Genomic DNA, 23,239 nt, shown 5'->3' on the forward strand with positions numbered 1-23,239 from the left:
AGCCTGCCTGCGCCTATCAGGAGACGCAATAGATCGGGGGATTTGGTAACATGCAATACGACACTCTTGTCTCCTCAGAATTTTGAATGAGGAGAAAGAACACTACGTGGCTCACTTCGAAGTACGGATCCCCGCGGCCAATAAAATCGAAGACGTAACAAGAGGCACTGTAAGCAGTGTCGAGAACTGCAAGAGACAGATATTTACTGAGTTCAACTGAGGCAGACAGGCAATAAGGGGCTCGAAAGCTTACGCAATAACACCGTTCGCAGGGACACGAATGTTGTTAGGTCTGAACAGTCAGAGAACCCAAAACAATGAGCAAGAGGAGCGGACTGCCTCAGATACACCTTCCTTTGCCAGCTCAAGTTACCCTTAGTTGCTTAGGTATGCGGCGATGGGAATTGCGTATTCTAACGGCTGCCTGGAATACATGAGGATGAATACACACCCGCATCAAGCTGGTGAGTAGATATTCGTGCATAGGCAAGTCAACAGCTAAGCAGCGAGCTTAAAAGTGTATCACAAACGGAGGAATTCTTCGCATTTATTCCTCTATTAACCCCCTTTTCTTCTTCATATTGCTAATATGCCAAGCACAGAAAAGGAATATACGGGTTGCACTGCAAGAATCACCATACAGTCTCACAAAGTCGTCATTACGTCTCATATTACAACTTTGATACAGCCTAATACATAGGCACCTAGTCTAAAGAGAACAATACTCTAGCCACCAATGTCATTTATTTCGAAGGATCAAGCAGCAATTTACCCGTCGTCTTCCTGCCCTCCAAATCCTCGTGGGCGCGCTTCACCTCAGAAAGGGGGTAAACATCATGCACCTTGACATTGAAGCCATCCTTCTCAATAAAGCCAAACAATTCCTCCGTATAGGCCGCGAACTCCTCCCTCGTGCTAATGTATCCGAACAGCGTAGGCCGCATCAAGCGCACGTTCTTCGCACCCAAGCGCGTAATGGTGAAGGGCGGGACGGCGCCCGAGGCGTTGCCGAAGGAGATCAGGCTGCCCTTGAGCGCCACGCACTCGAGACTCAGGTCGAACGTGGACTTGCCCACGCCGTCGAAGATGGCCGCGCAGCCCTTGCCGCCCGTTAGCTCCTTCACGCGCGCCGCGACGTCCTCGTGGCTGTAGTTAATGACGTGCGAGGCCCCGTTCTGCGTCGCGAGCGCCGCTTTCTCCTCCGTCGAGACGGTGCCGATGGTGTTCGCTCCGATGGCCCGGAGTAACTGACACAAGAGCAGTCCGGTGCCGCCCGCGGCAGCGTGCACGAGGATCCAGTCCCCTTTCTTTACGGCGTGCGCCTCGCGCACGAACGTCAGCGCCGTGAGTCCTTGCAGTAACGCCGCGGCCGCGGTGCCAGGCTTGAAGGATGCGGGGACCTTGATGGCTTTGGCCGCCGGGACCGAGGCAAACTCGGCGTAGGCGCGCTCGCCCATCCAGATCACGCGGTCGCCGACTTGGAAGTCCAGGACGTCGCCTGGGCCGACGGCCACGACGGTTCCCTCGGCCTCACGGCCCAGGATGTAGGGGAATTGCGGTGCCTTGTACAGTCCCGAGCGGAAGTACGTGTCGATGAAGTTGACGCCGATGAAGTCGTTCTTGACGAGGATCTCGCCGTCTATGGGCGTCGGCACGGGGACGTCGGTCTTGTGTTCTAAGACCTCCGTGCCGCCCGTCTGGTTGATGTAGACGGCTTTCATAGTGTTGGGAACCGGAGCCATTTTGACGTATTTTCCTTTACTTCTTGTAGTCGTAGTGAAACCCTTTCTTGTGGTAATTTCTGCTGACCGGAGATTTACAGTTATATGAGATTGCGAGAGCTGGGACGTGAGAGCGGATATCCGACGAGACGCTACAGATGTCGGGTGTGATATAGCCCGAAGGGACATGGAATAGATGAAATGACACACAGCTTGAATTCAAGTGACGTGCTAGTTTATATATTCGCAATTGAGGAAGTAGGTATGTGTGTCTCTACCATGAATGTGCTCTTGTTGCGAGAGCGAATTAGCCTCTTTATTATACCATCAATACAACTCCAAATTGTCCGCGATGGTTTCTACATGTAGTCGAACCCCTTCGGCTATCGTGAGACATACATAGTATGTAAAGTTTAACTCCGATCATTGAATTAATCAGCGAGCTTCCGCACACACGCGACCCCTGCTCCCATATCTACTTGCCTAAGTAGCGTATAAGAGTGACGCCATTCGCAACAGCTGCCCCTCATCGACCCCGCCTAGCGTGGGGACTTGTTTCTGGGGCACGGAATCAAAGCCGAATTACATTTTGATATACGATGATGCCATTTTGTTTCGTCCCGATTAATGGATTGTCCTCTTTTGTTTCGATTTTCCCCCTGTCTTCCTGGATACTCAATCTGAATGCGGCGTAATCATCTTTTCTTTCACTAGTGCTATACACGTTGTATTTCCAAGTAAGCCTTGGGGCCACTAATGGTGATGGTTGGGGAATCAATCTATTAGACATCCTGACCATGTGTGATTACATGTCTGTTATGTTACACCCCCTGCAGGATATCTGCAAGTCCCTTCCCGCTTTACCGCGTCAATGCGATGTCGTCAATTCTTAGTATCATCTTAACCGTCTCCGCTGCTAGTTCTATGGCGCTTGTGCTCACTAACAATGGCTGGAGTACGTTTTCTTTGGCGATGTTCGTGTTCACACCGCCACTCCTGATGCTGACACCCGCGTTCTTCTCTCCCATTTCGTGTCTATGTCGAAGATCTGTAACAACCTTGATGCTGTTGAGCCCAGCGTTTTCGGCTAGTGTGGTGGGTATAATCTCTAGAGCTTCAGCGAATGCCTTCCAGCAAATGGCTTCGGTTCCAGTTAAGGAACGAGCCTGTTTGGAAAGTTGGGCCGCTATCTCAATTTCAGGGGCACCACCACCTGCAATGAGAGCCTTTTTCTTGACAAGACACCGGATAACGCAAAGTGCGTCATGGAGAGAACGCTCTGCCTCATCGAGGATAAGGCCGTTTGCGCCACGGCATACTACCGAGACAGTCTTGCCTGTTGCCTTCGTGCCCGTGACCTTAACCATCCGGGCTCCGTTAGATTGGACCTCCTCAACTAGATCGGCGGTTCCGAGCTTGTCCTCAGTGAAAGAGTCAATGTCCGCAATGGGCTTGCAGCCAGTTGACTTGCAGATGAACTCAACCTCGTCTCGTTCAATGTCTTTGACGGCAAGGATGTTGAGCTTTGCTAAGAAGTGCAATGAGAGATCATTGACAGCATCACGAAGGATAGATTTCTGGATCAGGAGAACGTTGCACTTCGCCTTCTTGATCTTCTTGACCAGATCTAATAGGTAGAGTCGTTCCTCTTTCACAATCTTATCCATTTGACGATAGTCGTTGACTGAGATGGTGTTTTCCATCTAATGGACATTAGCTGACGGGCACTTCTGGTAAGTAAACGTAACATTTGATACTCACATCTGGCTTGGGAGGGCTCAGTTGGAACTGGATGAGACCAATCTTGGCCTTCTCCATTCTTATCGGCCCACCAGCGGCCTTGATAACGGGTTGTGTTAGAACTAGTCCATTGACCAGCTCACTATCTTCTATTGTGCCTCCGACTTTCTTAATAATTCTGATATTTTTTAGGTCGACATTGTCGGCCGTTTTGACATCTATCGTTTTTGTGACGGCGTTCACGGCCATGGAACCCAGTAGGCCCGAGTATTGTGAGACAATCTTTGATGATAGCGAGGTGTTGGCTGCCTGAAGCAGGGTAGCGCTATCTGATAGAGAAACAGGCTGTGACATGTCGTGTAGAATCTGGACGGCGGCGGCGGCAGCTCGCTGAAAAGACTCGGAGATGACCGATGGGTGAATGCCCTTAGAGAGTAGGCGGTCTGCGGCACCAAGCAAAGCACCGCATATGACGACAACAGAGGTTGTTCCATCACCGGCCTCGACATCCTGGGCAGACGAAAGGTTGACGAGCATCTTCGCAGTCGGATGCATGACAGCCATACTCTTCAACATGGTATGTCCATCGTTTGTGATAATGGTTTCGCCCTTGCCGCTTCGAATCATCTTGTCCATTCCTCGGGGGCCTAGAGAGGTTCTTATGGCATCGGCAACAGCTACACTACTGGCTTAGCGATGGAGGGGTCAGGGAAGACTCGGGTAGGGAACGGGAATACCTCTAGCAGCGACAATGTTGGATGAACGTACAGCCACGGGCTTCTCTTTATTCTGTTTCAAGATTAGCTACAATCTTGGATGATCCCTAATAGCCCCAGGAACAAGCCTGGCGACATACCCTAAAAACACCCGCGCTGTTGCCGCCACTCGGCGGAGCTGCTGCGGCGGAGGCCATGTTGATTTTGGATGTGAGATTGTATCGAGCTTCTCAAGAGGACTTCGAATTTTACTGCGTTATACTGGTTCCGATATGAATGGCCGTCCTCCCCTCGTCTTGTTCCGTGGTCAGGAGGTGGGTAGGGTAGGGTGTTTTTTAAGGGTAGATAGGTAGATTTAGCGGTCGGGCTGTATGTATCCCCGCTGTAGGCTGTGATGGAATTGTTATCATTTTTTTAGTCCAAATAATTATGTCTGGGGGGTAGCTACCTGCCAAGCCTGCTTACAAGGCTGTCGATTGTCTAAACCCAATTGGGTCTAATAGCTCATATATGCTGGGAAGGAAACTCGGGAAAGTAGCTTTGTACTCTCCAGGCAATAGAGAGCTTATGCAACCAGCCAGAGCAACCCGGGGCCTAATAGTAACTTATGCGGGTAACAAATAGGCTGACTGGTCTAAGCTTCTACAGGTATCTATCTGGTGTACGTCTACGTCGCCCAGCATTCGCCCTGCCCATTTCATCGTCACCATCATCTCACGCTCTCTCTTAAGTAATACGACACTTTCTCGTTGATCCCTGAAGCCTCTATTTCTTCTCTCCTACGCACCTCATTGCTTCCGACCGCCTTTCTACGTACAGCCTCAAACCCGTTTAACCGTCTTCGCTGCGTCGGCCGCCAATATGGTAGGTCATGCATACTCTCGCGCGAGATAACTTTAAATTAACCTGACATACAGCCTTCCGCCACGGGGTCGAACTGGGAGAAGTATAAGAAGAACTTTGCGGATGACGAAATAGAAGAGAAAAAGATCCAGCCTCTATCTGACGAGTACGCACTGCCGTCATGCCCATCACTCCAGCCGCTAACTTCCAAGACAGAGATATCCAAGTACTCAAGACCTACGGCGCTGCACCTTACGGAACGTCACTCAAGAAGCTAGAGGCTCAGATCAAGGAGAAGCAACAAAGCGTAGATGAGAAGATCGGTGTCAAGGAATCCGACACGGGACTCGCCCCGCCACACCTATGGGATGTCGCCGCCGATCGGCAACGCATGTCCGAGGAGCAACCATTACAGGTGGCACGATGTACTAAGATCATTGCGGACGAGAAGGACGAGTCAAAGAGCAAATATGTCATCAACGTCAAGCAAATAGCCAAGTTCGTCGTCCAACTGGGCGAGCGTGTCTCGCCTACCGATATCGAAGAGGGTATGCGTGTCGGCGTCGACCGCAACAAGTACCAGATCATGCTTCCCTTACCTCCCAAGATCGACGCGAGCGTTACTATGATGACGGTTGAAGAGAAGCCAGATGTCACGTATGGCGATGTGGGTGGGTGCAAGGAGCAGGTAGAGAAGCTAAGAGAAGTCGTCGAGATGCCGTTGTTGTCGCCTGAACGGTTCGTCAACTTGGGTATCGATCCCCCGAAGGGTGCCCTGCTGTATGGACCTCCCGGTACTGGAAAGACCCTGTGCGCTCGTGCAGTTGCGAACCGAACAGACGCCACATTCATTCGAGTCATCGGTAGCGAACTGGTCCAGAAGTACGTGGGCGAGGGTGCCAGAATGGTTCGAGAGCTTTTCGAGATGGCGAGGACGAAGAAGGCGTGTATCATCTTCTTCGACGAAATCGATGCTGTCGGTGGTGCTCGATTCGACGACGGTGCTGGTGGAGACAACGAAGTCCAGAGAACCATGTTGGAGCTGATCACACAACTGGACGGGTTCGATGCCCGAGGAAATATTAAGGTCATGTTCGCCACCAATAGACCGTCGACACTGGATCCTGCCTTGATGCGGCCGGGCCGTATCGATCGAAAGATCGAGTTCTCTCTCCCCGACCTCGAGGGAAGGGCGAACATTCTCCGCATTCACGCCAAGAGTATGTCAGTCGAGCGAGACATCCGATGGGAGCTCATCTCGCGTCTCTGCCCCAACGCCACGGGTGCCGAGTTGCGAAGTGTATGTACCGAGGCCGGTATGTTCGCCATCCGCGCCAGGAGAAAGGTGGCTTCCGAGAAGGACTTCCTAAGTGCCGTCGACAAGGTCATCAAGGGCAACCTCAAATTCAACTCAACAGCCACATATATGCAGTACAATTAAAGATGCGTTATCCCGTGCGCTTACGGGGGCTGTGCTTGTTTGGATGTATGAGTATGGGCGAAATGAAATCAATGGCGCTGGGCTGGATCCTCATTCTTAGAGACGGCACGGTAGCACAGATGAATAGAACAGTAATGAATCAAAGACTTCGCATATGCTTATATTCTGTGTTCTCTTGATTTGAACGTTGAGAGTTATCTATATACAGTGGTCTCCATGTGCTCTCTGTACCTCAACGAGATTCCCTTCATGTGTTCATGAAACGCATGTAAAGTTATCGAAACTCAGCCAACGTGACATTATAGTCTCATTATTTGATCGTATTTATTAGTATTAAACCGCACTTGCGTCCACATGGGTGCTTCCTCTCCCTCCTTATATGTATAGCGAGTGCTTGGCGCTATATATGCATCTCGCCAAGCAACATATTTGTGGTATCTAAACTCGAACAACACCCCTAATATCTCATAACGTGTCATTCCGCGCCATGCTACGTATGCCAGAGACATACTAAAATCAACGAAAAGGTCCATAAACTCCGTCTAAACGCCTCCAATTGCGATGACGACGTGTGATGCGGTGGTCGGAGGCTGCTGCCTTGATGCTCTAGTAATGCTCTTCGTGGTGTCTCATCAACTCATGCAATCCCCGGGATATCTCCCCGGCCCATCTGGCCTCAATGTTGCCCATTAACATCAGGACTTGGCTTTCCTTCTATTCATTGGATTGTTTCGCTCATGGGGGTGTTCTAGGCCCCTTTCATGCCAGCTAAGCATCCTAAGCAAATGACATCGCCTTCACCACCGCTTTCGACACAGCACCGGCTGCAGATGACGCTACAGTGGCCTTCACCGTTCCACCCTCCTTCGCCTTTCTTCTGCCTCTGTTCAGGCTTTTGTACATCTGGCACCCTTTCTGTACGGTGAGAAGTGCTCTCTTCATCGTCTATGTCCTGCATGGTGAATGATGCTGATAGATCTTCCTCTCTAGTGGCGTCACCATCATTTGTCGGTAGCCAGCCTTGGCAGGCACGTATACAGACATAACATGCTCGTTCACCGCAGCCCATGCAATCGGCAAAGGAATCGAGGTCGGATTTCTTAGTAGGCTTTCGGTGACATATGTGGCAAGGATTGAGAAAAGTTGACGAATTTGTTTTGGTGGTAGAAAGGTGGGTGAGATGTGGAGATGCAGAGGGGGTTGAAGGTAGCTCGGGATGACCATGAGAATAGTGGGATTGCTGTGATTGTGATAGGGTGGATGGTAGATTGCCGTTATGGTGAAGGCTATGGTTGTGTGGTTGCTCACGTTGGCTGTTATCAACGAGTCGAAATTTCTTGCTCACGGGTAGGGCAATGGCTTTTCGGGGGACACTGAAGAGCGATGTTGGGCCTCTGTTCGAAGGTATGATGAATCGTTCATTGTTGTTTATGGTGGAGAGAAGGTTCTGAGAGGCTTCGAGCGTCGAATTACTGCTATGAAGAAAGCATTGTCAGCCAACTGGAGACATTCTGCATGATTTTCCGAGAGGGGGTCATACAATGGTATTTGTACCTCCCCATTATCGTCTCGCCTACGTTTCCGACTCGACGGCGACGCCATCGAGTAAATGGGCGGTGTTGCAGATGGCATTAGTCTGATGCAAGCCGCCTAACCATGAGAAAGTGGTGTTCCTTGGTTGGTAACAGGAGTTGATGTTCTCCACAGCCGTTATGAGGGAGAACTGAGATGGCGGGAGAGCAGAGCGAGGCGGCGGGTTGCTAGTGTCTAGAAAGACACTCGAACCAAGGTTGGAAGAGCAGAACCAAAAGGACGCTACGGAGTCAAACATGAGTATCGTAGCCTGCGAATAGAAGCCATGGGATAGATGGATGGGGTATTTGTTGGCCCGTTGTCTCGGAGGTTAGTAGACATGGGTTTCTTGGTCTGCGCTGCGATTCCGCTAGCTTTCAGAGGATATTGCCCATTTGGCTTGGAGTCTGCCAGCCAATCGTGTGCTAGCACCCTTGCCCCAGACTGCACCCATTTAGGTAGAAGGTGCCTGTTTAAGTGCTATGATTATCCCGCTAGATGTGTGGTTGGTTCTTCGAGGAAAGGGAGTCGAGGGAGTCATCCTGTAATTGCCCAGGTAGACATGGCCAGCGCATCAATCAGTGCTTAGTCATTCTCTGCTCATCTGAATAATAGATGAATTAGACGTGAGGTGCAGTTCCGTAAGTAATCATTACCTCACCAAGCAGGTAAACTTAAGTGATCTAAGTAGATAAATACAGTATATTATTGTTGTTGCCTGAGGCATGAAGTACTAAGTAGGTACAGTAAGTCCCTGATGATCATCAGCAATCGCTATTACCTTGGCATATACTTGGCAGGGCACACTGTCTTGGTATGGCTTCGATGTCAATGGTTAAGTGTCGTAATGTGCGGTAGGTAGGTATTAATGATTGCTATTATATTTGCCATATATATGATATTTGATATGTGACTGTCTCTTCTCGGAGGCGCTATCTGGAGATCAATACAAGATTGAGGTAAGTTGGGTAGTCATGCCTACTACTAGGTACTGCAAATGTAGGCTCAAACGACTTCCTAGGAAGTCGGCGTAGTACTGCTGAAGAATTACCACATCCCATGCCATATTGCCATGCAATATCTTACCGATGGCTATGGACTGATGATTGAACGTCACCCTGTATCGAGAGACTCGTACTAGTCAGTACAACACACAAAAACGCAAGATGAAGCAGATGGCGTGATCATTTTGGGACCCCCTCACCAGGCAAAGAGGCCAGAGAGGTACATGACGATAACAGAGATGTGAAAAGTGGATTGAACAGAGGTACTTCCAACTCGCTGTTGACGCGTGTCTGCCACAAGTACCTGCCAGACCTGCCCATCCGCTCCCTCTCTATCTTATCACGTGGCCCGAGAGGATCATAGAAGTGGGTCCCCGCCCCCGATCGGTCCGTGTGCTCACCAGGCCAGCCATGTCGACGCTCAAGGCTCAACCACTTCTCCAAACTTCCATACATCTGCACTACGTCTCGTGCATCGGCTTCTACCCCGATCTCAACTCAACCTCCACTCCTTCTCGAGCACAATCAGAATCGTGCCATTATACGGAACCCTGTTATCATCTCGGACTTATCACAGCCATCAAGATATGAGTCGCGCCGGAAAGCTTGCCCCCGAGCAGTTGCCGTGAGTTGCGCGCCCACCCTTATGACATGGCTGTTAAGGCACTTACATCGTGACCCCTGGCACACTAACATACTGCAATACAGAGTCTTATTTATCAAGAACCTCAAGTCAGTGGCCCAACAATGCTAACCAATCCGCTTCCGCCTCGTCGTAATTGACTATATTCTAATGTCTCTTCAGCTACGAAGTCACAGACGGCGACCTCTTCAAGCTCTTCGACCCTGACGAGACGGGCATCATCCGGTACGACTCCTCACACACTCCATCGCCATATGTAACACTGTATGGGATTACTAACGGAAGTGAAGTCAAATTCGGAAAGGAATCTCTGTCGACACAAAGGGAACCGCCTATGTCGTCTTCTGGAATGCGATGGACGCGAAGAACGCCCTTGAGAAGCTAAACGGCTTCAACTTTCAAAACAGATACCTTGTCGGTATGTTGCCTCCTCGGCCGGGGTGTTGTCATACTGCACAGCATATAGCTAACCGAGTTGCATGTAGTACTATGGCACCAACCAGAGAAGACGCTCAAGTCGAAAGACGACGTGCAAGCCCGCCAGGAGAGTTTAGGTCAGCTCAAGAAACAATACGGTATCGATTGACGATTAGACGGGCCTGCGGATAGGCTCCAGAACCGTGCTAGCACTGTATCTGCAGTCCCGTCATCTCCTCCTTCTACCTCAAGCTCTACCTCCACCACGTCGTCGATCAAGAGACGGCCGATTCCGATGATGGACAAAAAGAAGAGCAAGCCGGACGAGGTTGCTCGCCACGCACGTAAAGCCGCATTGACGTTCGTGCGTGGATTTCTCCCGCAGCGACCCAACAAGATCTGCGTCTCTTGAGTAGGCAAGCTGCATCATACACTTAGGGTACAGCATCTCATTACGGCAGCAACTTCTGGGACGTAATCGGTTCGTCCTCATCAACCTTCCTGTACAAGCACAGATGGCTTATCAGGAAAACTAACGTGTACCTAAATTTATTGTATTATGAGATGACTAGCGCGCATGCGCTTACTGCTAAAGGAGAACCGTGATGTGATTTGCACGGACGAGGATGGTCGACCTTGGTATCAGAATGGAATATGCTGCTTTGACAACTATGCCCCCCTCTTTCCAGGTAGTTCAGAACTATACCCTAAACCCCTCAGGAACAAAGTCTTTTTCAGAGCAAATATAATTGATATGAGCTACCCAGAATCCTAGGCTGCTTCATGATAAAGTGATCCCTTGGTACATCCCACTCTAAATAGTCACTCAAGGTGCAGCAGGTACATACGTACGGAAGGTGTAGAAAGTCCCTCCTAAAGACTACCGAATCATGCCTACGATAAAATCAACATGACAATATAGGCAAGGCCAAATTTGTGGTATGAATCATGTTCAATCTCAAGGAGCTGGTGCTTGTTGTACGGGGAATGCCTACGTGTAAGTAAGTAGGGAGCTGCAGATGTGCATCCAAAAATAGACCAATGCCAGCGGCCCGGAACTCACTGTACTTGCCGGTACTATGGTCCAGGGCCAGTAAAATCGACCTATGTCAGGTATTCTTTTCGAGCTAGCCTTAGTGCGCCCCATACGAAAGGTATCTCGTCCGCGATTGTGTATCGCGCTTGTACGGAAAAACCCCCTGCACGGCGGGTTTTCAACGCTACGCCTAGCGGAAATACCTGTCGTAGGTCAGCTAACAGGGGGGTAGGAGAGTACTTACAAAATAGGTACCGCCCTTAACTCATCAGCCGCAAACTTAATACCAGTGGAGCCAAGGCATAACCTTTAGGGAGTCCTCGGGAGACCAGAATCGGCCTAAATACCACTAACCGCTAGCCTCAGCGGAGAGTAGGTACCTACCTGATAGTGCATCTAAGCCAGTGTCCGATGTCACTCTAGGCATACGGTAAGTACCACATCCACGCTTTGAGAGGATAGGCGCCTCCTGAACTCGTTGCAACCTCTGGAACTCTCCCATTCAAATTATTTGATGATAAATAAATTCCATTTTACAGGAGGTTCTGGTCTAAATCCCCTATTATCTCGTCGAGTTCCCGAATTTCATAGAGTTGGTTCCCCTGCCTTCTCTGTCTAAGAAGAAAGACCAGCAGCGCCGTTCTAGAGCCGCCACCCGCCATTCGCCATCCACTTGCCGAAACCGAATGTCGATCGCCCGCATAGTCCTGCGTCACCAGCGAACATCTCCCACTTACGCATCCGCTTCTCGTTTTCTTCCTTCAACGCGCTTTGGCTTAGGCCTGCACTTCTTCTAGCCTCGCGATATTCTACAAATGCCTCTACCTTTCACCGCCGATGTCTCCGCGGTAGCGACGTCGGCCGCCACGAGCAGCGTCAGCCTCTCTCCGACGCCACTATCAGACATGGCTATCCTCTTGACGGCTACCACATCTGCAATAGCCGCTGTGGCAACGTCCGTGGCCAGTGCTAGTGATGGGAATGACGGTGATAAAGGAGGCGGTGGAGGTGGTGAAGGCGAATGCAGTCTGCTCGGGCCCTTTGCGCTTCTTGTTCAGCTAGCCCTCGGTGCCCTTGCGCTTCTTTCGCTGGTCTTCAAGCGCTGGCGCGAGCGACCGCAGAGACCGCTCAAGATATGGTTCTTCGACGTGTCGAAACAAGTTTTTGGTTCCGTTCTGGTGCACATGGCCAACATATTCATGTCGATGCTCACCAGCGGTCGGTTCTCCATTCAGATGGAGCCAGCGGGTGTACAGACGGCCGCGAGACTGTTGCGAAGAGCAGACGTCCCTTACGTTCCTAATCCTTGCTCTTTCTACCTGTTGAATCTGGCTATCGATGTAAGTCATGAGTATCCGTAATCATTCCTATTGATGACATCATGGAAGCTAATCCGAGTTCACCTTTCTAGACTACCATTGGTATTCCCATCCTGATAGTCCTTCTTCGCGTGATAACTGGTCTGGTCACCTACACACCTTTGGGCAAACCATATGAATCAGTACAGTCTGGCAATTATGGTAATCCACCAAGCGCTTGGTGGTGGCTGAAGCAATCCGTTATCTACTTCTGTGGTTTGTTTGGCATGAAACTATGCGTATTGATCATATTCTTGATATTACCTTGGATTTCACGCGTAGGAGACTGGGCACTGAGGTGGACCGAGGGTAACGAGCAGCTTCAAATATTTTTCGTCATGATGCTATTCCCTTTGATCATGAACGCTCTACAGTATTATATCATTGACGGCTTCATCAAGCTGAAGGAGACAGGCCATGAGAGGCTACCCCAAGAGGATGGCGATGATCGTGATCCCTTCGATGATCATTTCGGCGACGATAGCGACGATGAGTCGATTGGCAACGAGAGCAACGACAGTATTTCGTTGTCCAAATCGGCGACATCCAAAGTTGCACAAAAGGGGAGCAGTAAAAATGCTCGAGAGGAATATGACCCAGAATTAGATGGCCAGACGGTTGTTGGAAGCAGTAGAAGCCAAGAGGAAAGGGACAAGTTGCTCACGAGAGAGTTAGCTCCTCACGAGTAATTGCTCCACATACAACATGCATGATCAAACAGGCGTTTGGCGGTGTACTTTGCTACTCAACGGTATTGTAACAGGACCTGTAATATTTTTTGGGCGTATATATCGGTCTACATTGCTAGTAACAACATAGGAGTCATTCAGTAGACAGAATACATATGGAGTCTTAGATGCGAGGCACGAGGCTTTCTTCACGCATCAAATTGGGTTAGTTAATCGCTCTGCCGCACAATTGCACAATGCTGCATACCAACAGATAAAAAGAAAAATCCCGAGACCAACTTTGAAGATTATTTGCTTCACTCCCTACCTCATTTGTACCGATTTTATTGCTTTCTGTGAGTCCAGCGGTGGTCTTGGCTGTTATATAAATAGTTCAAGAGAGCAAATCACGTTTGCATCGTGATGAGGAATCGCGATTTTCGCTTGTTATAGGATCTGACGACATTCAGCTACAACAGGTTCACTCAGCTACCTAGTATTACGGCTATATATACGCCAACAATTCTAGTTCATTGGGTTGTGCTTCGAATTTACAGACAGTGCCTTTCTGAAAAGCAAAATGGCAACCATTCTAAAATCGCAAATAGACCTTCACAATCCTGCTCCTGGCACTTATACAGCTGCATGGCATGTTGATTGGACAGTTGGCGCTGGTACGGCATCTCATTCATTATTATCCATCACTTGATATCGTCTCACAATCGATCTGCAGTGCTCCATGGCGGATGTGTCGCTGCTATAATTCACCATGCGGCCGAGACACATCTCACAACCGATCCCGTCATGAGTGCGAAGAACCAGCCAGACGTCGCCAACTTACACATCGAATTTCTCCGTCCTTGCATACGACAGGATAGCACTATCACCATCACCGTCTTGAGAACGGGTGCCGCCACAAGCACCATCGAGCTCCAGCTAGCACAGGAAGGGCAGGTCAGAGTTATTGCTCTTGCTACGGCAATTAATTTCGATCGAGTATTAGGTCCTACTGTTCCGCTCCCTATCGCTAGGACTCTATATCCGCCTGCGAAGCCCGCGCCTGATTTCGATGGCGTATTGGCACACAAGTCTGATCCTAATTGGATCCCTTTACGGGTCTCGGGTGAGATCGTACCTTTTACACGTAGGATTCTGGTGTTGAATCCTCGTGACGGCTTTCAGCACGACGGTATCTGCGACGCGTGGAATAGTGTGGACAATGAAAGGAGTGACGCTACATATCTGGCGATGATGACGGATATAATACCCGTATGTACCTCGATTATAAAGCTCCCTTTACTATGATCCACCTTGGACTTAGAGCCTCTAGAATCAGACTGTTGCTCACGCTGAAGTTTACTTTATAGTCAATGTCTGACACGCTTCTCCGCAATGGCGGCTTATACGACGCCCACGCCGCCCTCCGCAGATCCCAAGAATGGGCCGAGAAGAACCCCGGCGTCCCCGCCGTGATACCCAACACAACCGCCGAAGCTATGAAGTCGTCGACATTGAACAGTACCATTACTCTAGATATCGAGTTCACGAGGAGGATCTCCGGAGACGCCCGCCCACGCTTTATATTCACGAGAACTGCCGCAAACTCGTTGCAGGACGGGAGGATGAACGTCGATGTCACTATTTGCAATGAGAACATGGAGCTTCTCTGTACCTCGCACCAGCTTATCTTGGTTTTGGAGGCTGAGAGGAAATTTCGCGGCGGAAGGGGAAAGTCTGCGCTCTGATATGCTCATAGCTGTAGACTATATAGAGCGCTTTCATTTCAGCAATATATAAAAACAGACTACAGGATGCCATACAATAGGGATTGCCTCCAATCTACATGTGTTCCCCTCTTCAAAGCTAACGTTCTCTCAAACTGGTTCAGTAGCATTCAATTCTATTACCAAGGTATTAATTAAGGTAAAGTTTAAGTGTAAAAGTAAGTCTTGATAGTAACATAAAACTGACTTTACAACAAATGTATAATGTTATACACATAAGACCTGTTCAACATGGGCTTATCATTGTTCTTATAAGAACCAAAAGTAAATTGAACCTGAGAATGGCAAAAGACTAGAAATTGATTTCGCCCGGACTTGAACCGGAGACCTTCAGTGTGTTAGACTGACGTGATAACCAACTACACCACGAAACCGCTGTTAGGTCATCTTTGAACCGGTGAATGGGAAGAGCAGTCCAATTTGGAAAATATAAAGTTCTTTTGCTGATTATGAGCTGTGGAATTCTTTCAAGCTACCTAACCTAGTACCTCTTCTTTAACTAAGTCAGAAGCGGATATGCTTGTAGCTTAGGATACAGCTTATCTTTGGATAGAGAGTCAGTCTATATGTCTTCATCAAGGTGGTGAGACTGGTACCGCCGACGAAGCAATTGGATGATATTGCGAAGGAGTCCATTAAAGGAATCCACTACAAGGGCATACCAACTCCTCCATATTTGCCATCAAGGCACTTAAAATCTAAAGAGAAGGGCGAACGAGACGAATATTATTCAATGATGACTAGTTAAGTAGTGATCTTCTAGAATTGAAACGCAATTACAGTCATATAAGAGGGTTGAGGTATCAGATTGGGTAATATATTAATAGGGCAAGGGTATGTAGCTGCGCTCACTGTACCTGTCTCCATATCTAGCAGTATTAACCATCTGGACCTAAAGGACATCTCCAAGTTCAGGAAATGCGCAACATAGCTTGTTTACCTTAAGCTCACCGACCTAGGCTAATGCAGGGTCTTGACTCGATTTTGAACCGTTTGGTTCATAGTGTCGCTCAAAATGCCAGCTCACAACAACCGAGGCCAGGTGGCGGAGTGGTTAACGCGCAGCACTCGAATTAATCTTAGAATTGGAAATGCTGTTCCTTCGGGAGCGTCTGTTCGAATCAGGCCCTGGTCGTTTAATCTTTTGCTATTTTTCTTACAGTGTTTCTTAATTGCATGGAATTCTTCTTTTTATTTATTTCCGCTTAAATCTTTTTCTTTTCATGTGCATGGGCAGGTGGGTATAATAAGGGACACCCTTCGTTGTGTTCATTGCGCTGTGCATAGGACAGACATTATAACAGAATCGAAAAGGATTGATGAAACATTGATTGGAATTATAAACCTTTGCTGGATAGGGTTAGTCTAGTGCGATAAGAATCATTTTAGGGGAAGGAGTCTTAAAAGTCCAAGTTCGAGTAAGATGGGGCATTAGTTGGGAGGATCATGAAGACTCTAACTGTGATTTATAACTGAGAGAAGAGGGTACTTCAGAATCTATGTACATTTGAAAGGTTTTTAGGGGGCTGTCTAAATATCAATGCATTCTATTTTTTTTAAGATGTACAAAATGGATTGCGGTGCTCCCATTCACCAACCAGGCTCAAACTTTTCGATAAATGAGCCGTCAATCAACATCTCTTCTATTTCAAGCTGACGAGGCCACTAAGGCATTATCTTATAAGGTGATCCAGCGCTGTACCAAGCAGTAGTCCGTGAGGCTGAGCTTTTTCGCAGGTCTAGGTCCCGGAGCTGTCATGTCAACCATGCCAGGGGCAATGTGGTTGGATAATATCGAGGTAGCCCAAGTGGTTACAAGATATCACCCTCTCCAGCATAATTTCAGTAGTTTGGCCGCTTGCTCGGGCTGATGAGGCAGGCTGAGTTTCAGAATCACGTTCTCGCAGATTAACATTGGCGAGTATAATATATGTAAGAGTTGATCATCGTCTTAAGGTATGTTCTGTCGACAACAATAAGCCTCATAATCGAATGGAGTACAGATCCAGGTCACCGTTGCCGTTTCCAACTTGGGTGGTATGCATTTATTTCTTGCTACACTTAGGAGCGACTGTTCAAACGTTTCCTTTAGATCTTGGATGCTAGGGATTGAGCGTTAGCTGGGGGGAAAAAAAAGGAGAATTGATTATAATAACATTTGGGTTATAAAAGAGACCTGAGAATGCGTACTCGTATTTTTGCGGCCTAGTGCCACGATGATATGACTTTGAAGCGCGCGTGGAAGCTGTCGTTTTCTCAGCCTGTACAGTTTCGTAGTCCTGCTGAACTAGCTTTCTCTCAAGAGGCCTCCGTGCCCAATAGTTCTCGAGGTTGAAGTTGACAGTGAATCGACAATAGTATGCTTCCCAATAATATTGATGACTCCAAGAGTTAGTAGTTGTGTGATCAGCCTGGATGGAGGTCATGTCGAATGCCGAGCGCTGATATATCACTAAGATTAGGGCTTTAAGCTTGGGGAATTTCAAAAGATACTGAAGGAATCGCGCCATGTTTGGTTTTGTTCGGACAGCTTGGTTCAAGAGGCGGAGATGCAATCCCGAGTTCTGACCCCATGACGTCCCCAGTGCGATCCTAGAAGCGCTGCGCCTCACGCAATCGACCTGACTTAACAACCTAACGACCTTGAGAAGACGCCTGACCTGCAGGTACGAGTCGAGAAGAAGAATGTCGCGACCAAGATTTATATGCTTCACGGTGCCAGAGAAAACCAAAGGCTTGTAATAGCGAAGCACTGCTTGCCGGGAGTCTCGACATACTCTTGCTAGGGCAGGAGGAGGTTCATTTCGAATATCAGCAAACATAAGTTTGGCACTTGCCGTTCGTTCGCAAGAGGAGCAGGGAGAATCAAACACTTCGTAGATACGGGGCTCCGGGAAAGCATAAAACCACTGCGATGAGAACTCGTATCATTAGCGGTCCCATTCATAGTGGGTGAACAAACGTTACCAAGAGGATTAGGGACAAATAATAGGGGTTCATCACGGAATGTAGCATTTTGGCAATGTCACTTACGATCTGGTCCCGAAGCTCTGGCGGTAACTTGGAGAACTGTGGGAACCAGTCCGTAGAGCTCGCCATTTTAGTCCAGCAATAGAATACCAATTGACTGCCCAACCCAGTTAATCGACGTCTACTAGGCTATACAGCCTAGCCTAAGTATTAGGAATGCGACAAACAAGATCAAGCCAAGCGCGTGGTAACCCAGCCTTTTGTCAAGATTTCGTGAAACACTTGACAGTCCCCGACTCAACTAATTGATGGGGTATCGATTAATGTACACCACTTGTGCGCGCTGCGAGATAAGTGATCTAGAAGATATTAGTTACACTTAATATTAGGGAAATGCAGATCCTGTTTAGTATCGTGATGGTTCAGGTAACTTAAACATACCCGAGGACTTAACCACTCTTTTAAATGTGAGCCGGCGGAGGACTCGTATCCCAGGAAAAGTATGATAGTAAGGCTGAAGTATCTAGGAGGATGGCCGGGAAACGACAAAGCTAATTTTTGGAAAGTTGGGTTTGCCGTGCCGAAGCTAACCTATTACCCAGAAATCGTGATATTGTCGCAAGCTACTAATCAGTGAGATGCTAGGGCATTCACATTTATCATTTCGCTTTGTAGCTTTCACCATCAAGGCAGGTAAAGGTGCATACAAGGAAAATATGTATGATACCAATAAGAGATCTTCACCTGGGGGTCGAAGAGCTACAGTTAGGTATCAGATACAGCGAGGAGGAATATGCTATAGTAATCCCTTGGACGACTACCTGGATTTGAGGTGATATGTTGGAAGAGGGGAATATTGGTTGTAAGGTTCAAACAACAACGTTCAATGGCGAGCGGCCGCAGCATACTAGTATAAGCAGCATCATAATAAAGTAGAACCTAAGATGGGGGGATGAGGCAACCCAAAAATAAGCGGTGAAGTAGGGGTTCATACAAGGCGTAATGGCATTAGTATACTTGCGGGACAGGAATCACATCTTGACAAACAGGGACATGAGGTAAGATAAGATGATCAGTACAAGGGCTGCGTTGGCACGCCCACTCGCTTAGAAACAGCAGAGATCAAACGGGTCGTTTCCGATAAAAAAAAAGTGCGTTGCCTTGGAAGCTTGTTGGCCCTCTGCAACAACACGGTACTAGGAAATCATTTGCAGCAAGCAATGCGGAGTACTGTCAAGGAATATCATGATCAATGGTACTAGTTGACAGAAGACCACAGTGTAACAGAAGTCTTCCAGAAGCAGACTGCAGCCATATTTCGTCTTGGTCTCGGTATAATCCGCGAGAAAGGCACTAACGTGCGTGACCTCGGAGAAATGAGGCCTCGAGACGGAAACTGTAGAGTCGAACGGGACCGACATTTCTGCGGGCGAGCTCGGGACAATGCTACGAACGTTACATATCAAGGCGGGTGCCGTTAGGGCGATGACACGGCTCTGTTGGTAGTGACTTATGTGGGGGATAATGTCAATGCAACTTTAAGCGTTCTATTTAAGGAAATAGAAATGTGCAATGCATATGAATAAGGCGGGACCAGGGCAGGCAAGCAGGCCGAGTAGGCCAAGTACATAGACCAAGAAGGGCGACCGCTACCGTACCCCATCATGCCTTTCATCTACCTCGTCCGTATCTCCCCCCGCCACCTGGCAGGGATATCATTTCGAGAAACTGGACCGGGTCAGAGAGATGACCCTGTGTAAGTGTCACATGTGGTATCTCAACTTTGGTTGGGGTTGGTGCAGTCTGAACAGCCGATAGGATGACCTCCCTACCTGGTACAAGTACAGGTCTGACAATACAGTTAGTGGTGAGTAATATAAGCCAGCCATCCAGGTAGTTCGTGACGTTACATGGCATCGTGAGCAAATAAAGTCTGAAAGAATAGATTGAGAAAGAGATAGCAGAGACACTCTGCAAGTGGCCACCATGCATAGCAAGGTGGCAGTGGATAGTCACTGGGTCTTTCTCATATATTCTTGGAAGTGCTGACCCAACGCATCACTTAAACAGTCGTGCTCCCCGACTTCGTTTTCAGATGGAACAGAAGATATGTGGGGGTTAGGTACTGGATGAGAGAAGTGATGGGAACGGTTAGAGAGCGACTGGTGACATGACTCCGAGTGGATGGGTATATATCAATCTCAATTATTGCCCTGGGATTGTTAAAGCCACTTGGAGATTGATCATCATTTGCTAAGTTTCCCAAACTGCGGAGGATGATCCAGTTTCAAGACCGCGCTGAATAATACGTTCGATCTGGACTAGATAAGAAGCGGACGAGTCTGACCAGGTACCTAGTCGGCACCATGCAGTCGGAGGCTCAAGATCAAGGGTAGGGGAATAGAAAAAGAATAGAAGATATCAGTCATAACAGTATCAAGCACAATCCGGACGGGCAAACTCGCCCCAACTACCTCCTACCTAGATAATGGGATGATTTGTCTATTCAGAGACATACGTTAACGTCTCCCAGTGGGGTGGAAAGTGGATGGCATACACGGAAACGGTTGTAGGGCGACTGAAATCCTGGATTGGAGACTCTATAAGCTTGGTACTGATGAGGGGATGACCTGGTTATTCTGATGCTCCGAGCCAGCTAAGACCCGATATCAAGAAACGAGAAGCCTGGGGGAATTGGAGGTGGTGACGTGGGCAGCCATATGAACTACATCAGCCACACCAGCCACACCAAGCCAGCCCACGACTTCCTAGGAAGTCGCTGGCCCCACTTGTCGGACAGATGCCAGATACCACATATCAAGTGGTCACAGCTGTGCACTAACCACGCACTGGCGTGGTTGCGCAGCATAAAAGATTTCCACAGCCGCAGCCTTCTTCGAAACTTCTTCTCTTCTTTTTCCTTTCTTTGTGCGGCTGGCATGACCTCACATTTCCCGTGTTGCTCGAGTCCTATTTCACCATGGATATTTTGTCAAAGAAGAATCGCAGCGTCAGTCATTTGCCACAGAACAATTAAAATTGCAAGCTGGTAGCTGTTGCCCACGAAGCGGTCCTACTCTAGTAAGCCTCTGGATGCTTCCTGGATCGCGGGCAACGTGCCGGACATACCTTTCCTTTTTTTTTTTTAGCTTGTACTTTTTGGATTTTACTGGGGTCGAGTTGGTGTGAGGAAACGGAGAACCCTAGATCGTTTACAATTGTCTCGGGTTCAAACACCCCCCCATACTACGCTCCCCGCACGGGACGTTGCAATGCTCGACGTCAACTTTACCGTCGTAGGATCGGTTGGTCAAGACATGCTCAAGCAGAGCTACATAATCTTATTGGTTGGGATGGTATGATTTTTTCCCATTCCACGGCAGTATTCGTAAGTCGAAGATGTGCTGCAGATCCACACCGTAGACTCTGCCTATGCATCTCGTAAATCTATCTCAGCATTCTGTAAGCCATATGTTGAGGCGTCATATCATCGGAGCTTCGCTCCCACATCAAAGGCTCTCGACTTTGGTCTACGTTCTATATATGTGTGATACCGGCCGACGGAGCTATCTAAGTACAGCCCGCCGTAAGAGACGGCTGGTAGCGTGGTGCTTAATTCGCTTAATATTGACAGTGCTGTTCACTCCCCCGGCTCATCTCCAATCTTTTCCAGCTTTCCCATTTCCCGTTTTTCTCCCGATTCGCCAATGAGGCGCACACGGTCCAATCGCACCTTGTCACCGTCACCATCGCCGTCCACAACAAAAATAACGAGGCTGGTAATATTCTGGAAACGGACGAAGCGTAGAGGCAAGTTGACAGTGCCGTTCGAGTTCCAGTCGTCCTCACCAATCTCGATAGTCTGAGTTGCGTCGATCTCTTCCGCCTCATCGAAGCCAAGATTGTGGGGACGGTTCGTGAATAACTTGATGGTACTTGGTCTCATCGGCGGCTCCTCATCGTCGTCGCCTTCTTCGGCTTCTTCCGTTGGGGGAAGGGAGGTAAGCTGCCGCAAAGATTGGCTTAGCTTGTTATAATATAGCATTGATTGTATTGCATGACACATACCTGTATTGTGTGGAGCTTAACGGCTGAGTTGAATGGCGTGAATAGCAACAATTGCTCGTCCGTGTCACTCTCGACCCAGTCCTTCTCATCATTTGTCTTGGAACCTTTGTCTAGAGCAGACGGCTTGCTCTTGTTGAACAGTGTGCGGACGGAAAAGTCCGTATCCGCGTTCAATAGCTCTAGCCCGCGAACATCGACTACATCAGAGATGTCGGTGTAGCCCCGCGGAAGATCAGCTCCTCTCCATGTGAGGCCACCGCCTGAGCCTGAGCCGGAGGCACTGCTACCTGCGTCACCCGACTTGGTATCGCTCGCCAGCTTTTCTATAAGTGAACGGAGGCCTTGCGGGTCGGCCCCCTTCACCTTCTCGACAATAGAGCCATCACGGAAGAGGATAAAAGTAGGGAGACTTGAAACGGCGAATTCCGCAGCCAAGGGCTTTTGGGCGTCAGCGTTGATCTTGACGAATGTGATGGCTTTCGGCTTCGATATCGACTGTGACAACTGTTCATAAAAGGGAGCGATCTGTTTGCATGGGCCGCACCAGTTTGCGTAGACTAGTCAATGAAGCCATGAATTAGCTCTCCATTTCAAAATAGCAAGTCTAGCCAGTCAAGCTCGCTTCCCGTAGCAAGGACCGGAATCGAGCTAGTACGTAGTTCCCGAGTGTACACATGCATTTCCAGTGGTACCGCAAACGCTCAAGATGCATGACAAGACGTATAATGCTACAGCACCTAGCCCAACGTGCGCGACGCGGTGCTCGAACTGGTATCCAATGACGATGGCGGGGTAAAGGTTCGAGTGAGCGGGAGCAACTTACAATCTGCGACCACGACGCGGGACTCCCTCAGCACAGAGCTGAAGTGCTCGGATGACTCGATTTCTATAGGCTTCGCCATTTCGGCTTGCTACCTAGGTATTGCGCGAACAAGACCAGAATAGTGAGGCTAAGTAAGGAGAAATGGAGGTCGAGTTGGCGAAGGTTGATGTATTAGATTGCAGGTCGCAAAAGGAACCCTTGCCAGATTGCTCAGCAAGCATAACGGCGTACCAGGTACCGCTAGCGCTATGAACCAATGAGAGGCCAATGCTAGCCCATACTATCGTACCTAATCTAGGTACGTCAATTGAGATTCTGATCGTATTCGATTAGATTATAATCACATACTTCTACCATGGAAAAATGGGGGATATAGAAGTGAAGGAAGAACATACATACATACATACCTACCTACTATGTATACTTGTAATATGT

At 48.7% G+C, this 23,239-nt stretch overlaps 9 protein-coding genes and 2 non-coding genes across 11 annotated transcripts; 5 read left to right on the plus strand and 6 right to left on the minus strand.

Annotated features, from left to right (window-relative positions):
* Positions 1 to 532: 532 nt before the first annotated feature.
* Positions 533 to 2,246, minus strand: F5B22DRAFT_531783 (uncharacterized protein). Its single transcript, XM_047972742.1, has one exon. The coding sequence runs from the start codon at positions 1,908 to 1,910 to the stop codon at positions 744 to 746; it is 1,167 nt and encodes a 388-aa protein (XP_047825511.1). The 5' UTR covers positions 1,911 to 2,246; the 3' UTR covers positions 533 to 743.
* F5B22DRAFT_531751 (T-complex protein 1) lies at positions 2,246 to 4,593 on the minus strand. The gene is made up of 4 exons (XM_047972741.1): positions 4,318 to 4,593; positions 4,199 to 4,250; positions 3,483 to 4,138; positions 2,246 to 3,424 (listed from the first exon to the last, which is right to left on the minus strand). Exons 1-4 carry the CDS (start codon positions 4,372 to 4,374, stop codon positions 2,582 to 2,584), a joined length of 1,608 nt encoding a protein of 535 aa, XP_047825512.1. The 5' UTR covers positions 4,375 to 4,593; the 3' UTR covers positions 2,246 to 2,581.
* A 44-nt stretch (positions 4,594 to 4,637) lies between these two features.
* On the plus strand, positions 4,638 to 6,606 carry F5B22DRAFT_628451 (P-loop containing nucleoside triphosphate hydrolase protein). Its single transcript, XM_047976419.1, has 3 exons — positions 4,638 to 5,041; positions 5,095 to 5,186; positions 5,237 to 6,606. Exons 1-3 carry the CDS (start codon positions 5,039 to 5,041, stop codon positions 6,459 to 6,461), a joined length of 1,320 nt encoding a protein of 439 aa, XP_047825513.1. The 5' UTR covers positions 4,638 to 5,038; the 3' UTR covers positions 6,462 to 6,606.
* F5B22DRAFT_628453 (uncharacterized protein) lies at positions 6,607 to 8,730 on the minus strand. Its single transcript, XM_047976420.1, has 2 exons — positions 8,002 to 8,730; positions 6,607 to 7,936 (listed from the first exon to the last, which is right to left on the minus strand). The coding sequence occupies exons 1-2, from the start codon at positions 8,091 to 8,093 to the stop codon at positions 7,210 to 7,212; spliced, it is 819 nt and encodes a 272-aa protein (XP_047825514.1). The 5' UTR covers positions 8,094 to 8,730; the 3' UTR covers positions 6,607 to 7,209.
* Positions 8,731 to 9,411: 681 nt separating this feature from the next.
* Positions 9,412 to 10,305, plus strand: F5B22DRAFT_531826 (pre-mRNA branch site protein p14). Its single transcript, XM_047972743.1, has 5 exons — positions 9,412 to 9,662; positions 9,746 to 9,769; positions 9,843 to 9,905; positions 9,971 to 10,098; positions 10,166 to 10,305. Exons 1-5 carry the CDS (start codon positions 9,625 to 9,627, stop codon positions 10,264 to 10,266), a joined length of 354 nt encoding a protein of 117 aa, XP_047825515.1. The 5' UTR covers positions 9,412 to 9,624; the 3' UTR covers positions 10,267 to 10,305.
* A 1,368-nt stretch (positions 10,306 to 11,673) lies between these two features.
* On the plus strand, positions 11,674 to 13,515 carry F5B22DRAFT_531902 (vacuolar membrane protein-domain-containing protein). The gene is made up of 2 exons (XM_047972744.1): positions 11,674 to 12,473; positions 12,545 to 13,515. Exons 1-2 carry the CDS (start codon positions 11,949 to 11,951, stop codon positions 13,178 to 13,180), a joined length of 1,161 nt encoding a protein of 386 aa, XP_047825516.1. The 5' UTR covers positions 11,674 to 11,948; the 3' UTR covers positions 13,181 to 13,515.
* F5B22DRAFT_628467 (thioesterase-like superfamily-domain-containing protein) lies at positions 13,482 to 15,321 on the plus strand. Its single transcript, XM_047976421.1, has 3 exons — positions 13,482 to 13,833; positions 13,893 to 14,428; positions 14,527 to 15,321. Exons 1-3 carry the CDS (start codon positions 13,740 to 13,742, stop codon positions 14,902 to 14,904), a joined length of 1,008 nt encoding a protein of 335 aa, XP_047825517.1. The 5' UTR covers positions 13,482 to 13,739; the 3' UTR covers positions 14,905 to 15,321.
* On the minus strand, positions 15,244 to 15,317 carry F5B22DRAFT_t195. Its single transcript has one exon. It is a non-coding gene; the product is annotated as a tRNA-Val (tRNA).
* A 658-nt stretch (positions 15,322 to 15,979) lies between the features above and the next one.
* Positions 15,980 to 16,078, plus strand: F5B22DRAFT_t194. Its single transcript has one exon. It is a non-coding gene; the product is annotated as a tRNA-Ser (tRNA).
* A 281-nt stretch (positions 16,079 to 16,359) lies between these two features.
* F5B22DRAFT_531966 (uncharacterized protein) lies at positions 16,360 to 18,372 on the minus strand. Its single transcript, XM_047972746.1, has 5 exons — positions 18,355 to 18,372; positions 18,141 to 18,272; positions 17,977 to 18,070; positions 17,134 to 17,852; positions 16,360 to 17,045 (listed from the first exon to the last, which is right to left on the minus strand). Exons 3-5 carry the CDS (start codon positions 18,040 to 18,042, stop codon positions 16,895 to 16,897), a joined length of 936 nt encoding a protein of 311 aa, XP_047825518.1. The 5' UTR covers positions 18,043 to 18,070; positions 18,141 to 18,272; positions 18,355 to 18,372; the 3' UTR covers positions 16,360 to 16,894.
* Positions 18,373 to 21,259: 2,887 nt separating this feature from the next.
* F5B22DRAFT_531961 (thioredoxin) lies at positions 21,260 to 23,216 on the minus strand. The gene is made up of 4 exons (XM_047972745.1): positions 23,200 to 23,216; positions 22,805 to 23,119; positions 21,982 to 22,538; positions 21,260 to 21,919 (listed from the first exon to the last, which is right to left on the minus strand). The coding sequence occupies exons 2-4, from the start codon at positions 22,881 to 22,883 to the stop codon at positions 21,554 to 21,556; spliced, it is 1,002 nt and encodes a 333-aa protein (XP_047825519.1). The 5' UTR covers positions 22,884 to 23,119; positions 23,200 to 23,216; the 3' UTR covers positions 21,260 to 21,553.
* Between the last annotated feature and the right edge of the window lie 23 nt (positions 23,217 to 23,239).

This window comes from Xylaria bambusicola (genome assembly GCF_022495145.1).
Source record: "Xylaria bambusicola strain CBS 139988 unplaced genomic scaffold F5B22scaffold_76, whole genome shotgun sequence".
In the NCBI taxonomy this organism is placed as follows: Eukaryota; Fungi; Ascomycota; class Sordariomycetes; order Xylariales; family Xylariaceae; genus Xylaria; species Xylaria bambusicola.